This window comes from Melospiza melodia, chromosome 3 (assembly GCF_035770615.1).
Source record: "Melospiza melodia melodia isolate bMelMel2 chromosome 3, bMelMel2.pri, whole genome shotgun sequence".
Classification (NCBI taxonomy): domain Eukaryota; kingdom Metazoa; phylum Chordata; class Aves; order Passeriformes; family Passerellidae; genus Melospiza; species Melospiza melodia.
In genome coordinates this window covers 46,155,261-46,172,667 of record NC_086196.1, presented here as the reverse complement: position 1 = coordinate 46,172,667, position 17,407 = coordinate 46,155,261, and the positions used below count along the sequence as shown (strand labels likewise).

At 34.7% G+C, this 17,407-nt stretch overlaps 1 protein-coding gene across 10 annotated transcripts in view; it reads left to right on the top strand.

The window, feature by feature from the left end:
* The window catches only part of RYR2 (ryanodine receptor 2), a 381,629-nt gene extending 365,759 nt beyond the window's left edge, over positions 1 to 15,870 (top strand). For all 10 annotated transcript variants that reach the window (XM_063151586.1, XM_063151578.1, XM_063151584.1 and 7 more), the window contains 8 exons: positions 3,656 to 3,716; positions 4,976 to 5,122; positions 5,988 to 6,122; positions 8,496 to 8,652; positions 10,463 to 10,527; positions 11,284 to 11,384; positions 12,863 to 12,914; positions 14,576 to 15,870. In XM_063151586.1, coding sequence (XP_063007656.1) covers positions 3,656 to 3,716; positions 4,976 to 5,122; positions 5,988 to 6,122; positions 8,496 to 8,652; positions 10,463 to 10,527; positions 11,284 to 11,384; positions 12,863 to 12,914; positions 14,576 to 14,671 — 814 coding nt within the window. In that variant the 3' untranslated portion in view covers positions 14,672 to 15,870. The remainder of the gene's footprint in view (positions 1 to 3,655; positions 3,717 to 4,975; positions 5,123 to 5,987; positions 6,123 to 8,495; positions 8,653 to 10,462; positions 10,528 to 11,283; positions 11,385 to 12,862; positions 12,915 to 14,575) is intronic.
* Positions 15,871 to 17,407: the final 1,537 nt, after the last annotated feature.

Sequence of the window (17,407 nt, the reverse complement as noted above, 5' to 3'; positions counted from 1 at the left end):
TTTTGTAAGGATGGCTCTTTTATCCATCTTTATAAAAGATGGATATTAATAAATCAGGAGTCTGTCTGAACAATCAACCAGATGCAGTGTGAAGGCTCAAGGACTCTGTGGCATTTCAGTACTAAATAAAATTTAATATTGTGGCAGAAGTACTTTCCTGATTGCTGTCTTCTACGCTATTTTGTTCTTGCTGGATTGCAGTAGGACCTATGCTTCAGTTTAGGAAAAAACCTACTACTTTTATTATTGGTATAAAAACAAACAAACAAACAAAAACTACTTTCCCTTCCCTGTGTGCTCATACTCATATGAGGGGAAAAATATTTAAATAATTTTTCTGTGAATAATCTTGAAAAAACAGACCAGTATAAAGCAGTTGAAGAAGGCTGATAAAATATTTAATTTAGGAATCATGTCTGAAGGATGCTGCTTTTTTTTAACATCTCTAATATCTCCTCCATGTTATATACAGTAAAAAAAATTTATGACCTCATCCATCTTTCCTGTTCTTCCTGGAGGAGTCATTTCATACTCATAACAGATTGATATGTTGCAGGAAAATAAAAAACTATTATAAAAATTTGCAGAACCAGTCGCATAAAAAAATATACTCTTCAGGAAGGTATGTTTATCCACTTTTTAACAGTTTCAAAAGCGAATACAAATGAAGCTACTAAAATTTACACATATTCCAGATTCCAAATTTGACATGTATTTACCATGCAGTGAAGAAAGAGGTAGAAAAAAAAACATTGGAACTGATCCATTACTGCAATAATTTGGGAAGAAAATAGAGAATGGTGCAACCTGGTGTACGTTTCAGCTCTGATGCTTCTGCTTCTGCCTGTGCTAGGAGGAGGTGGCACAGACCGGATAGCAGTGTCTCACAACACAGGAGGGAAGTGCACTGAGCAGCATTTTCATCTTCAATGCAATTGAACAAGTCTCCTTGACCCCAGGCTCCTACTTTTTCTCTCTCTTTCCTTTGGAAAAATAGCCTGGGATTTGCATCTGTCTTTTTGCTAGGGACTTAAAGCACCCTGTTTGCAGGTGGCCATGCTTCAAAAGCTTCTGCAGTGATATACTGCATTAAAAAAATCTGCATTTTACTGACTCTTCAAGAGCCATCCAGCTGGTTGATGCAGCCTTGAATATTTTTAAGTGTATTTATTTAAATGTATAAATATTTTAATATTTAAATCATTTAAATATGTTGCAGTATTATTTAACTGTAGCCAGCTTAGAAGGATGATGTGGTTGGAGCTTTCCTGCAGATTAGACAGTAAAGACAGTTAAATTTTTCATACTGAGATTGAGACGGAGCTGCTGTTTTTCCATTGAATTTGTTTCTCATTTTGGGTGGAGGGTGTTAAATTAGATGCATCATGGATGTAGAATATTTGAGAAAATAATGTGGAAGACACAAACATGAAAGTTAATTTTCAGAGGTGCTATTTTTATTTCCCTTTACCTTTCTAACTGCTGTTGTTTCTGGGATCATTAGTTTAGTCAGAGTCAATAGAAGAGGTGGATAAGCCTTAAGCATCTGCAGCAAACTTTGACATAAGGCTAAATTGGAAAATAAGTAGGGTTTCTGTCAAATGCTCCCATGGAAGAATGTGTCTTCCACTTTCACGAATAGAGAAATTGTAAATAAGTTTTTCCTGGAAGATCTGAAATTTTTATAGGTTGGTGGGAAACCATATCCTAAATATGAAGTGTATGAACAATGAATGCAGTTGGCCTCAGAATGTGGAAGAATTTAAAAGGTCTTGCTCTTCCTTTCCATGAGAACTAGTGACCTAGGCTTTCAAAATATTCTGGAGAGGGTAACCTCCTTTTTAGTATTGTAGTTTCTCAGAGAGCAGAATTGTTCCTGGAAAAATAGAAGACTTTTTCCTCAAGTGACAGTATATCTCTTGCCTGTAATGGCTAGTGAAAAAGTAAGGACTTTTACTTGCAGTAGTTTTTTCACCTGAAGTCTCAAGATTTGTACTTGCTATGATGACGCTATAGGATTTACAAAAGTGTGGATGTGCCTGTTAGTCTGAGTAGAAGTATATATCTGCAGGTGGGTGGGGACATCAGCCTTTGTGGTTGAGAGGCAGGCACAGTCACTGTTAATGTCCCAATTCTCAGCCTGTTCCTTTGATGCACACAAAGGAATCTCAGTTTCAAACCTTTCCCCTTATGGATGCTAATGTAAAATAACTCCTCCTTTGATTATTTTCTTGGGAATCTTAAGCCTAGTGGATCCTTGCAGAGGCTTTGCAGAAGGATACCTCAAAATAATCTGTTCTATGCTCTGTATTCAAGACACACAGAAAGCTGACAGACACCCTATAACTCATTGTTTTGTTTTGGTTCAATGGTTTCTTTTTTGTAATGGTCAAGTGTTGAAAGTGAAGGGAGACGACCCATCTTTGTTGGTCAGCATCGACTCCAATTTATTGATCTCACTCACACACTTTTATAGTGGTGTTAATTAAGCTTATACATATTACAAAATCCAAGCTCACCATAGGTCACAGATTACACATTAACCCCTCCTTTTGTTTTCAATACCCGTGGTTTGTTATTGAAACCAAGATTTGTGTTCTCACCCTGATATGAAAGTTCTCAAGGCCTCCATGTTTGTCAACTTTTGCTTTCCCAAAACTTATCCAAGGACAAGATTTACTTGTTACTAAAAACAACATGAGAACTTCTGCTGTTTACATAAACATGTCTGAGAACTTTTGTTGTTTACAGAAACAGGCTGTGAGAATTAGCTGCTTACAGCAGCCTTTTACTTTTCCATCAGCTGTATATTTTCATGGCCTTTTTTCCTTCAAACCATGTCTGAGCAAAATTCTCCAACAGTCAAGGGGCACCATTCTTCATGAAGTATCACCTGCTGATGTTGTTCAGTGCCTGGCACAAAATTTTGACACAGTGCAATAAAATTTTGACACAGTGCAATAAAAAGGGTATTTCCTACCTAGTTAACAGTTAATAAAGAAATGTTTTTTATCTGATGAGATGCTTTCTGCTTTTAAAAAAGTAACATTAAGAGAAGATTTTCCTAAGTACCTATGTCAAAACTCATTAACTGGTAAGAATGATCCTGTTTTCATTAATGATTTTCCTTATATCCTTAGAAAAATGGGTCAATTTTCTGAACAAGCTCTGAGATTCATCTGATCTAAATTTGTCTGTCTTTAATGTCATCCAATTGTGTCACTCAAGGTATGCTATAATGACTAAGGTAAAGAATTGGCATTTTAGGGTGCAAATTCGGTTACCTTTTTTGACTAGCTAATTCATACTTAGGTGGGTTGCACTAAAAAGAAAATAAAATATTTTTTTCTCCGTGGATTTTAAAGACAGCTTATGTCACTTGTATGCATGATAAAATTTTCGAAATCAATCAACATTAGATCTGATGAATTCAAAACAGTGCTTTTTAATTTGATTTTTGCTTTTTTGTTTCTTGCCAGATTCATTCCAGAGTAAAAGTCTGAATTAGAACAAGGTTCTAATGTATTTCAGCTTTTGAAGAAGTTGATCAGCTGTTGACTCCTGCTATGTGACAATGCACTTCCTACAGATTGTGTTTAATGTTTTCCAGTTGTGTTTTGCTATTAAATGTTTTTTTTTTTCTTAATTTTTGCAGGCTAAATTCCATTGATGTTAAGTATCAGATGTGGAAATTAGGAGTTGTTTTCACTGATAATGTAAGTTTCTCAGTTTATGCATATATGTATATATTCATGTTCTAAAAGGAACTAAGCACTTGTTAATGCAAAGTGCTTCAATGAGAGGTGTGAAATACTCTGGATTGTATTTATTTTACTACAAGAAGAAAATCTTGAAAGCTTAAAGAGACATTGTCAAAATATTTTCAGTTACATTGGTAGTAGCTAATAGAACCTCAGTCAATTCCTGCCCTATTTCTGATAGCTTTAATAGAAGCAATAAGAAAGCACAGCCCTGTAGAATTAGTAAACTGACTTTATAAATGCTAAGTGCCATTTTTCCTGTTGTTCATAAATATTATTAACACTTGAATATTCCTGGAGCACAGTCAGATCAATATAGTTAATATATCTTGAATTGCTAAATTTGTATCACTGAAACCAATAGTAAGACGTGCAACAGAATGATACAAATTATTCCAGTAATTTGAAAAAGGGAGTCTTAAAAGAAAAAAAACTAGGAGAGATAAACAAGTATGTTAAAATGCAGTTTAATTCAGTCATCATATGATTTTTCAGTCTTACAATTATTTGTTTGCCTAGTTACTTAATTTACTGGTAAGGAAAACAATTGGGGAAAAATTATTTTGGAGCTACGACAGATGGAAAATGAAAGGGTAATCTGAAGGTACTCAGGAAAAGTGGAAACAGTAAGCCTCAAGGTCTAGAGACTGCATGATCTGTAAACAGTGTTTGTTTGGGACTAATATTTTTTTAAGGGATGGAGTATAATTTCTCTTATAAATACTTGTATTTCAGTTCAATAAAAATTAATTGTTAGAGGATCAGATGAAATTAACATTTATGGTTACTTAAATATACTTAATTATAAAATTTCTTTTGTTGCCTGCACAGTTCTGTAATTGTCATTAGCTAACCTTGGGCATTAATATCTTAATGTAATTATTTAGAAATTATTTTTAAAAGTAATTTTAATAAGTTTTTTTTTACAGTGCAGAAATTTACAAATAAGGGTTTAGGAATTTCAAAATTAGTTTTTATAGTATAAATTCTGAATTTCTTGATTTTGCCCATATCTTGTTGACTTTGTGTTTGTGGATTTAATATTGTTGCATGAATAGAAAATTCTCAATGATATCTAGAAAATTCTCTCTTTAAAAAGAACTTTTTTCTATTTAAAGAAAAGCATGTTTGAGAAATTTCTACTTTTCCTTATTGTCTTGAAGTAAGATGAAAACCATGAATTTTATTTTGAATGTACTTTTTTTTTCTGTTAGTCTTTCCTTTACCTAGCGTGGTACATGACCATGTCAGTCCTTGGCCATTACAACAATTTTTTCTTTGCTGCTCATCTCCTTGACATTGCAATGGGATTCAAGACATTGCGAACTATCCTGTCATCAGTTACCCACAATGGCAAACAGGTATCAACTGTCACCTCTTTCCAGTTTTTTTACTTAAGGACTACACAGGAAAAATCACTTCACTACTTGAGTCAGGCGCTCTGCAGGTTGACAACAGAAATGTTCTTTCATCATGAGCTCTAGAACTGGAGTTGATGATGAAGCCAGACAATGGGATTTGTGCAAAGGTATTCTCCCTTCTGAAAATAGTCCTGAAGTTTTAGAAGAGTGCCTGTGAAAGCAGGGGGCATTATTTATAAGGAACTTTTTCAATCTAGGAGCTACACAAGTGAGATGTCAATTTACAGAATACTGAAGCTCCCTCCCAGCTGCTTCCATTAAGCTCAGAGCAAAATTGGAATGATGCTGCAGTTGAGCAGTGAACTACTTGTTGCTGCTTTTCTAAGATATCAAAATATTAGGAACAAGGTTCTTTTTATATGTAATTTCATATATGTAAAAAATAAAGTTGCTTTCCTGTTAAATTAGTAGATAACTGTATTTCAACTAATTATGTACTAGATGATAGTAATATTATATTAGGTAGTGAATTTTCAGATCTTCCATCTGATTTTGGGGAATCCATATGATTCTAATCATCGGATTAATGATTATTTTTATTTGTCCATAAGATTTGTCTTTGTAATTATGTTTCTGTGTAATTTGTCTTTGTAATTATGTTTGATCAAAAGAAAGGAAATGCACAATCTTTGTGTGAGAATATGCAGATATATTACTCTGTATTACAAAAATATATAAAGAGTAAATGTTTTCCTGCTGCTACTAGATACAGTTTATTGTCAGTTTCCTTTTTTTTTTTTTTAAAGAAAAGATAAATCACAATTCCATAGTGGTGTTACACCCATTCTGTAATCTTGTCTTCCAGCTTGTCCTAACAGTGGGATTACTGGCAGTAGTGGTATACTTGTATACAGTAGTGGCATTCAATTTTTTCCGCAAGTTCTACAACAAGAGTGAAGATGGTGACATGCCAGACATGAAATGTGATGATATGCTAACAGTAAGTCTTATTTTGTTTTCTGGTTTTTAGTTGTTTGTTTTTTTGGGTTTTTTTTTCCCTCAAACTGTTGTGGTTTTGTCCTGACCTTCTTGTTAATTGGTAACAGTAATATCATTAGCCAGCATGCAGGAAATATTGCAGTTGAAAACAAATGGACAAATATGATGAACATCCTCAACAAATAGATACATCTTGTGTATGCTCAAAAACCTCCTCTATAAAGGAGTAGAAGAAATGTGGTACTGTACTTTGATATAGCTGTTCAAAAAATGCAAAACAACTACAAGCTGTGAAGCTGAGCTGGCTAAAGGGCAGCACTTCTGAATCTCAAAATTCAACAGGTCATTCATAGGCAAGCATTTTCATAGGTAATGAAAATACTTAAAGTCTTGTTTAAGCTTTGAAATCCATCGGTTCCTCTTAGCATGAATTGCCGTAGTTATCTTTAATAGGCAGTTTGGTAACTACAGTGTTCAAAACTGTCTTAAATTATTTTGTGCTAACTAAGACAATGACAGACTTTGGAGTTATGACTGGTAGAGTTTAAACCAAAAAGAATTTCCAAGATGCATTGTTCTTAGTATCTCTCAAAAAAAATAATGTAAAAAATCATGGTAAATGTATTTCAGTATGCTATGCAACATGAATCTCTTCCAGGGAGTCAACAACATTTAAAAGCCAAATAAATAGATAAACTATTTATTTGATAAAATAAATAGATATATCTAAAATAGATAAACTAAACTAAATAGCTAAACTAGATAAACTAGAGTAGTTTATTTTTGTCAGGTTTTGGGACATTCAATGCACCAAAACCAGATAAAATGGAATGTGAATCACTGAAGGGCTGTTAAACTGTCAGATGCTGGAGCACTTGCTGTGGGAAGAGTGGAGGGAAGTGGGCTTGTTTGGCTTAGAGAAGAGAAATTCTCATGGTAGAGGGTGGGTAAGAGGAGTTCCCAGTGTCTGCAGAAAGATTATTGGGAATACCCATCCAAGCTCCTAACAGGAAGGGCATGGCAGGAGACTGTGGACATAAAGTGGAAAAATGTGTTCTGACTGAGGGGAGCCAAAGGATCACATTGCTCAGAGAGTTTGTTCCAGTCTCAATCCTTAGGAAGTTGTATTAATTAACTGACTTGGATAAAGCCTAAAACATTTTTTTCTGAGGTTGTAGTGGGCCCTGATTGGAGTAGAGATCTCATGAAGTGATCTAATATGACCTGCTTTGTAATTCTCTGAAAATACTCATACCACAAGGCTATAATATTGTACAGGAATTAGTTATAATAACATGTGATATGCTGTAAAATCAGGGTTGTGCCTTGTAAGAACACTAAGACTTGAAATAGGATTGAAAAGAAAATTAATATACATAACTTTTTAGAAATAGAGAACCAAAACCTTTTACATAAGTAACACTGCATTCACTCATTAAGTTAATTAATACCTTTTAGTCTTGGAGTATAAAATACTTTTAGAAATTGTTAGATTTTTCAGGCAAGGGTCATTCAGAATTATATGGTACTTTATAAATTCCTTACAGAAGGGATTTTGGGGACAGTGTGGCATAGAAATAGAAGAATGGATTTTTTTTGTATGGTGAGGTTTTAGGAGTTAGTTATTGTCATCACTATTTTTTGATATGAGTGAGAACCCTTGACCTATAGTTTGCAAAGGTGCTTAAAGAAAAAAAGCAGTCGCCTGCTCTAGACCTCTAGAGGGTGATACCATAATTTTCTATTAAACTATAACATGATAAACTGGAAATTTTGTATTGTCAGCATTCCAGGCAACTGTTCTGACAGACCTAGTATAACACTTTTCATATCATAGTTTCACAGTATTATTCTCAGATATTTTCAATAATTAGAACAGGCTATTTCTCTGCACAAGCATTCACAAAGATGTTTTGCTTGGTTGTGGTTTGTTTTGTTTTATTTTGGCTTGAGGAGGAGGGTTGTTTATTTTTAAATGTGAATTTGAAACACTAAAAACAGGGAAAATCATTCACTTTAGAGCTGAGAAATTGGAAAAGGAGATGGGTATGGTGGGGATGATATTTCCTATTTACACTGCTGAAATGATTTTACATGAATCATGGGGTGCTGCTGAGCTTCTGGTAGTTGAACTTTTGATCTTACTGAACTGCTGCATAATTACAGAACAGGAAATACTGCAGCTTCATCTGCACAGTGGCATTTCCCCCCCATCAGGAATATGCATAATCTCAAAGGAGAGAAAAAGACGGTTTGACATGTCATAGTTCCTAGACCATAGACCAGTTTTACCAATTACTGAATTTGTAACGCTGGGTATTTTTGCTTTTAGCTGCAAACAGCCTTTTTATCCCTTTGTTTTTTTCTTTTCTAGTGCTACATGTTTCATATGTACGTTGGAGTACGTGCAGGAGGAGGCATTGGTGATGAGATAGAAGATCCAGCAGGAGATGAGTATGAAATCTATCGGATTATCTTTGACATCACTTTCTTCTTCTTTGTGATTGTCATCCTGCTAGCAATTATCCAAGGTATGCTTTTGTAATCCACAGTGGGACTGAAAGCATTATTTAGCAGTACAAAGATCTCAGTGCTGTGGTAATCACAAACCTAAGATTCAGACAGAACAGCAGGACAGATCACAAAGGATAGGTTTATAAAGAAAATCACACCTGGCTGACTCATCATACACTGCTCTTCTGGGTCTGTGTAAAATCAACAGGCTCTAACTGGATCAATAGAAACAAAATAAATGTTTTGCTCTAAGAATACTGATGTCACTGCAGTTTCTGTCTTGTCATTGTTCTTTCTAAAAGCCTCCTATAGAAATCTTGTGGCACAACTTCAAATTGTTTACCAGTGTAACCCATCCTACATGAGCTTTCATGGGCAAAATCAGTACTGCTGTCACTATTCCCTCTGCCAATGTCATAAGTTCTTGACCATCTGGCAGATCTTCAGATTGGCAATAGCGGTGTGAAACTGGGACCATAGCTTTATGTGGTAAAATATTTTCTTACATAAAATTGCTCTTTTGTGTGATGCTTCCTTATCTGAACAATGTATAAGAGTAAAAAAGTGCTTGATATGAAACAGCTTTAGTATAGCCTGGTTAATGACAGTGGAAAGTTAGCTTCGGAATTTCAGTGATACTATGTGATTGATAGTGTTTCTCACTGTTGTAATCTGGATAATGGATACCTTGGCATGTCAAGGATTACGTGTTTTGGCATGTAAAGGATTTTTAAAATTATGTTTACATTAGTTATGTTTATTGATATTACCTGAAGTACTTAAACCCCTGTTTGTTTCCCTTCTATACCTTTAAAATATTGTCAAGAATGCCCTAAAGGTCATTTTTTATGAAAGTTCACAGAAGTTAACAGAATTATATTCTCAGTTTTTGAAAAATTGATGAACAGTTTTGCTGGGTTCACTTGCTGTCATAAATACTGATACCTCATTGCTTTCTGTCAGCTGACAGATAACTTAGGATAATTTTGACAGCAGTAAGGGTGCTTTCTCCCTCACTACGAGGAAATTCAAAAGGCAACTTTTAACTTCTGGTAAATTGTTTATTACTTTTATTCAAGCAACAGGGTTTTTTTAAAGGCCTTTGGGAAGGTGGAAATTTTTTTATACCCTGAGTTGGCGTATCTCATGTGGTTCATTTCTTCATTTTATGAGTGGCTGAAGAATAGAGTCCTTAACTGTCCAGATTTGGGTACAGGAGTGTAAATAGTCACTGTGGAGTTAGTCCTGATTTGTATTGGAGTAAGTGCAGGAAAGGTTATAAGCAGTTTAGAGTGTGAGCCATAGAGTCTGTGATTCTTTTAGTTCTTCTTTCGTATCTCCCTGAAATGACCCCTTATTTTTGTCAGAGCTCCAATAGTGGAACCTTATACTACGTGACAATCATCTTGAGAGAGGATGCATGGAGCTCTGAGCCTCTCTGCATCTGCCATGTAATAAATATCTAATCTCTGTTAAATGTACAGTATTATTTTTTCTATTGGGCCCCTGTAAACCCACCTATATCTTAATGTACTAAGTCAAGATTAGAGCACTGGGAATAAAAAGAAGTCTGTTTGTCCCATTTTATAATTCAAAATGGTACTGCCAGCCATGTTGCTGGTGTTTCTTTGGCTTGTTTTTTTTTGTTCATAGTTTTGTTGTCTTCAGAATGTGTATTGGTGTGTATTCTTTCTGCAAAGATTCTCCTTTAATATTCTTTAGATATGTTAGAGATAACATATCAGAGATATGTTATCCCTGGATTTCCAGATATTCTGTGTCATGATTGTTATTGAACATTAACTATCATTTTAACTTAAACCCTAGGTTTAATTATTGATGCTTTTGGTGAGTTAAGAGATCAGCAAGAGCAAGTTAAGGAAGACATGGAGGTAAGAACATTCAGTTGCTGAACCATACATATTTTCAGATTTTACGAGTATGTGTTTTCAGGCAAAATATGATTTAGCTAGTGGATGGTTTTTCAAACTAAGAGAAAAATACAGTCCTGTACACGGTCTGATACCATGCAATGTGAATTATAATGAATTACATGTCTGTGGCTATTTAAATCTTTTGGATCCTCAAACCAGAGGTTTCTAAAGCAGAGTGTTAACACTGTCACGTTGCATTTCATCTCAGATGTAATTTTATTTGCTTAATATATGTGTGAAAGTATCTTGTACTTTGTGATTTTCTATTCTGTCATTGAAGTATATGTGTAAGAAGTCAGGAAAGTGTTGCAAACCAGCTTCACTTTGTAATGTGAACTTGGAGCATATTCAGTTTCAGCTGGACAAGCATTGAGGTAAATATTGTCCTGTGTCACAGTAAGCGCTGCTTAAGATTAAAAAAGTCAGCTGTGATCATTGTATGCCATTCTGTCTCTTGATACCTGTTCACTTAGAGCTGGCAAAGATTTGGTTTTTTAAACAGTAAGAAGCTATTCTGATGGTAGCTAAGCTGCTATTCATGTGTTTTTACTGAGGTATCCAGTCTGAATCATTTAAAGAAAAGCCTTTTTGTGCAGCACATAATATATATGCTGCATTGCCATTTTCAAGAAAATTGTTACTTTTTTTTGCCTTTTTTGAAAGCAGGGCAGGTGTTTTATGTAGTGTTGAAGTGCTCTGTGTTCTTTCTTCTAGACAAAGTGCTTTATCTGTGGAATAGGAAATGACTACTTTGATACAGTGCCTCATGGCTTTGAAACACACACACTACAGGAGCACAACTTGGCCAATTATTTGTAAGTACACTAAAAATGCACTCCTCACTAACCCATGGTCCTTGCAGCCTCTGCAGATACCTGATTACTTCTTTTGCATAAGTAATAGTCAGTGCTATTCGGCTTTGGTGTGCACTTTCTGAATGTATTATCCTGGGGTAGTGACAGAAAGGAATTAATTAATTAAGTTTCATATCTTTCCAGCTTGGTTGTGGCAGAAGAGGTTTGTATGAGGTTGTAGGTAAAAATTAACTTGATATGTGGTTGCAGAGGTCACATAAATTGTAAAATTGAATGAGGGGTGTAAGGTACGGAGGAGCAGTACGGCCTGGCCTGGAGAATGATGGAAAGAGAGAACAAACACAGCAGTAAGACAAAAGAACTTGCATTGGACAAAATATTTTGTGTGGAGTGCTGAGGCTGACCAAGAGAACCTGGGGACAAAAGGAGGTAGGGGAACTGTAATGAGGAGCTAGAGATGAGAGGGATCAGCCAAGGGCATTGGGTCCACCTTTGGAAAATCCAAGCAGAGCACCAGTGACCCCTAAACTAAATAAAGCCAATTATCAGGTCTACAACCACTTTATCATACTGTTCCTCTCGTCTATTAAAATCCAGTGCCAGAGTGTATTTCATACTAGTGCTGTCAGTATGAAGCAGGGGATGGATTGTGTCTTTGTGTTTTTAAACTGGCATTGTATATGCACAAAATAAGGAGACTGCAAAGTCAAACATGGCTATAGAAACCTTTCACCTGAAAAAAAAAAATGTGCAAACAAAATACATTGGAAGTACTATCATACAGGGTTTTGTTCCTATTTAATAAATACTGAATAGATAGTATACTGTAGCATATTTGCTTTAAAGTGCCTCAGCCTGAGGAATTGGGTTTTTTTCTTTTTGTGCATGATCCTATTTTATGTTTTTACATATGTTTGGAGAGAATGTCTCTTACGAGTGAAATTTTGAAATTATCACCCAGTGAATGTCAGCTCAAACCCTCCAGACTGTTGTTTTTTTTAAAAATTGCAAATTCTTTTCTGCTCATGTTGATCTTGTGTACACTACTAAAATATTCCCAACCTGTAATTCCAGCAGTAGAAATCTCTTGGATATATTCAGCTTTTTTTATTCAGTGTGGGAAGAGTAAAGAAAGAAATTTCCAATGACCATTTTCTGTCTGCTTCCAAGTGGGCTTTCATGGGCAAGAAAATGTTGTCTGTTGTAAGTTTTGGAATAGAAAGTTTAGAAAATCTTCATTTAAACTGATTTTACAGTAAATCAAACTGACTATCATGCATATTAATATACAACTCGTTGAACAATGAATGTCAACAGGAAAATGTTTAATATTTCTCAAAATATTATCATTGATAAAAATCTGGAACTTGTAAGTCCATGAACAGCATTATCACTGTACATGCTGAATAATTTCCATCTCCTTGTGGTTTGCCTAATGTTTCCAAACACTCTATTGATAGCTGTTTCTTTGCTTGTAGGTTTTTTCTGATGTATCTTATTAACAAAGATGAAACCGAGCATACAGGACAGGTACGTTGAACAACTCTATTAATGTCAGCTCATTCTAAAATAAAAGTGATTCAGACTTGGAAAAACTAAGATTTTTCTGATGAATAGCCCCCGTATGGTATGGAACCTAATTCTCATTCTAAGCAATTCTGAAGACTTTGGTTGCTTTATGTTAGGGCTTATTGATTCTGAAGCACTTTCTATTCCTTTTTTGGTATCTGAACATGGTATTTTCAAATTGTTATTTCCACAAAATATAAATACATACTATAAACAAAGGTAATGACAAACAGAACGTTGAAGTATTCTGTGTAAGCAACACTCTTAATTTCTCTCTTTTGATCCTTCTTTTAATAGTCTTTGTCTTTTATTATTATCCTCTGTGTATGATCTTCTATGTCTACAGTCCTGAATAATTCCATATGAGGGAACTTGTGTGTATATCTAAAATGAAAAATATGTGAACTTTTCTCTGGAGGTTTCTACTGTGTTCTTCTCCATTCTTTTAAGTTTCTGGTGCCCCCTTCAACTTTCTTTAAATATACTAGAAGTCACTAATAAATGTATGACATTTACAGTCTTTTTCTTTCCTAGTGATAGTCTTTCAGCTGACTAGGCAAATGTTCCTGTGTTGCAGATCAAACACAAAAGAAATTAATAGTGTCCCATAAATAATCCTACAGACTTGTGTCAGAAGGATGATTTGCTATAAATCTATGTAGTTTACTCTTTCTGAACTCTGACATGTCTGCTGTAATCATCTTCTTTGCATAAATCTCAGCCTTGTCCAGTACGAGATTTTATGTGTCATGAGAATTTCATGCTAACTGAGATTTTTGAAGGTCTTTTTTATATGCACTTTCTGTTTTCTTGGCAGTATGTCCTACTGTATTCACTGAAGACAGATTTCTACTGACTGTTCAGTTTTGATACTGTGATTGTGATAGTGATAGGTGATAGTTTGAAAATTGAGCATACTTCATTCTACATAACTTCTAGGAACATGCTTTAGTGGTAGACTTGGCACTAGTTTATGGTTGGATTCAATAATCTAAAAGATCTTTTCCAGCCTAAATAATTCTATGGTTCTGTAACTGGTGTAACGTATGTCTTTTCTACCATGAAATTTTCATCATAAAAAACACATTTAACTGGTGTGATTAAAATAGAATAAACTGCCATATTCTTTATTATTCTTTGGAATGTCTCGAGACCCTACCCAAACAAATAATCAGAAAGGAAGAAATACTGAACGCAACTGACTCAGAAAATACTGACTATAAAGGTCATTTTGTTTTATTTATTTTTGTAGGCCTGTTTTGAAATGACTGATGCAGAAATTCAGTCATATTTCTATGATGGAAAATATTCTACGTGCCCTGCTTATCTGTCTTGTGGCCGACTTCAATTGAGCATTACAGTGCTCCTTGATGTGCAAAAAGAAATAAACTACCTGGTTCTCTTCTGTGCATTTCTATAGTGCTTTTTGACCAGGTGACAAAAACCTAAAAGCTATTCTCAACTAATCAAAATCATTAACATGATTCTTGAAGATTGATGTTTAACAACCTTGCATGCACAGAATCAAAGTGAAGTGATATATAAATAAAAGAGGAAAAAAAGTAATGGTTGATGATTTCTCATTAAATCAAGTTAAATAATTTTAACTGTGTTTTTTTCAGGAATCATATGTTTGGAAAATGTATCAAGAACGATGCTGGGAGTTTTTCCCTGCTGGTGATTGCTTCCGAAAACAATATGAAGACCAGCTCAACTAAGCAAAAATGAGGATTTGTGGACAAAAATGTCCATGTATTTCCCAGCTCTTTTTGGAATGTCTAAAAGATTTCTTAAATCCCCAAAGCTGTGTGCATTTTGGAGCACCAAAGCTCTGTTTTTAATGATCCAACTGCACTTTTATTTTCTTGTGTATTTGCTTTGAAGACACTGGAGTAAAGAACAATGAAAAATTACAGCAACTTTGGAACCAAACCAACCACTTGCACAGACAAAAGATGTCCCTATACATAACATGCACACACAAGTAGAGACTTGAGACAGCTTATTTTTGAAACTGCCAGATGATACCCTTGTCTAAAAGATCACACATGGGGTGACATGGTAGCAACACTCATTTGGTCTGTTTATTTCATCATCCTGGAAGGAACTATATATAGTTCACAGAGCACCATAAAAAGATTGTTGTGGACACTAAGTTGTGGGGAAATAGTGCCTTACTATATGTGGGTTGAGCTATGCAGAAGATGAGTGCATGATGACATAATTTTTTTTTCTTTATATCTTCCCTTTCAATTTAGTATTTATTTTGTGGTTTTGGTGGGTTTGGGAGGAAGGGATTTGATTGTGCACATCTTTTTAACAAGACTGGAGTGTCTCAGGACAAGATTAGGTTATTCTCATCAAGTTCATTTCTCATTTAACTTCCTCTTTAGCTTTTTGCTCTTATTTTGGTAATGCTCTGATACAACACTGCTACTTTATGAAATCTTTGTATGAATACAAGACAGCTGCAAAAAACACTTTAACAAGAAATGTTTCATTGCATGTTTATTATGCAAGTTTAAAACAATCAAAAAACAACCTTCAGAAACGAGTTGATCAACATGAAAAAACATTCACAATAATTATATCCATAGTAATAAAGTGTTGTGGGCTTTATTGTACATCTGGAACAAGTGTCATCAACCAACAATATGAATATATGTTATGAATTTGACAGTAATTTCAGTTTATTTTTTTTTTCTTTCTTTCATTTCTGCCACCTGTGATCGATAGTGGAGTTGAAAATTTTCTTGTTAAATTATTTTTTAAAAGCAAAGCTGAAGCAATATCCATTCAGGGACTCCATCAGTTACATCATGAAACACCAATGATGTGTACATTACTCCATTTTGAGTCCTTTTCAATTGTAATGCCAGTCTTTACAAATAAAAAGAGACATTCAGAATGGAAACAAGCTGGTTTTGGTAGCATTTGAAGTCTTTGTTATAGAATCCTTTTATCAATTCCTAAATTAATTTCAAACCAGGATTAAGCTACTCTTTCCTTAATGAGAGGTTTTGGTACTGTTTTTGGTCTTCTCTGCTGGACTTCTTGCTGTTCTGTTGCTCTCCCTCATTTCTTTAGAGGTCACATTTTTTGTCATAAAAAATTCCGTATCAATATTCAGTTATAGCTAAAAAAAAAAGAAAAAAATGACGATTACGGGAATAGTCACTTAAAAATGCTAAGGCTGTATTCTTAAAAGCTAGACTTTTAGTTCTGTGAATTTTGTTGAATTTGGTATCCTATTCACAGCTCTGGTAAAATTCTCAAACTTGCAAGATTTGAAGACAGAGGCTGGGCAGACTGGTGACAGTGCAAGGGACAGGGACAGCAACCTCAAATCGTATTCAGTTTTTAAACCACTCCCACCCAGACTGGACTGTTCAGTACAACTCTGTTTCCTCCCTATTTGGAAAAACTTCATGAGGCACCTTTATTCAGCCTTTCTGGGATTTGTGTCTAAGATTTAGAAATGGGGAGTTGTGGTTGTACAACATGAGAATAATTGTTATTTGACACACGTAGGTACACAGGCTGTTTCAGTTTTGCACATTTTGTAGAAAAATATATAGCTAATGATTCTGAGAGATATTTCAAGATTCCTTTATCTTCAAAACAAATTCAAATGGGCTTTGTGGGTAAATACCAGAATAAATGAGACATGTTTCTTTAACCTCAAGTTCAAGTCAAAGAACTCCTGGGGCATCCTTCCTGTTGAATCCAGTATGCTGTAAAATATTTGTGAAGCCAGGCTTAAACAATAGAGATTTCTTTTATGATGAGATCAACTGATTATATGGTGGTGCAAAAAGTTTAGGTATGAAAAATCTTCATTTATTAAATCAATTATAGCTTTAACAGAAGCAAATTCCTACATCTAGGAGCTGGTCAGGAGAGTTTACAAGATTAGTGTGCAGTGCTGAAAAAGGATTTGGACTTTCTTTGGCAGACCTTCAGACTGGTTTATGCCGTCCCCTCTGCAGTGGCTGTAGGCTTTCTGTGAGTCCCAGAAACTTAGCATTTCCTGTTTGATGCACTAAGTTTGCCATGGAGAGCCTTTATCTTAACAGGTAATTCAACAAAAAAACCCTCTAATGTGCACTTTTAACAGGATAATATCATTCAAGCAGTCCACATACTATATAATACACACTGTGGGATACAATTTAATACAGTTAAATTTATTTTAGCCTTAAACAAAGTTGAAAAAAATTCTTAGATTTTACTGAAAACTACTGAACTTCCTGAGACTGTTCCAAATGCAACTTCTTTGATTTTTTGTGTTGTAAACAGTCAACTAATACAGACAGTTCACGCCTTTAATAGTTGCATAAGAAGAAATCAACATTGACACAAGTGTGCTGTATACTAGCACAATGTACAAGAGCAGATGATAATAACATGTCACTTGAAAACTACAGTTTTAGATCCAAGAAATTTAAAAAATT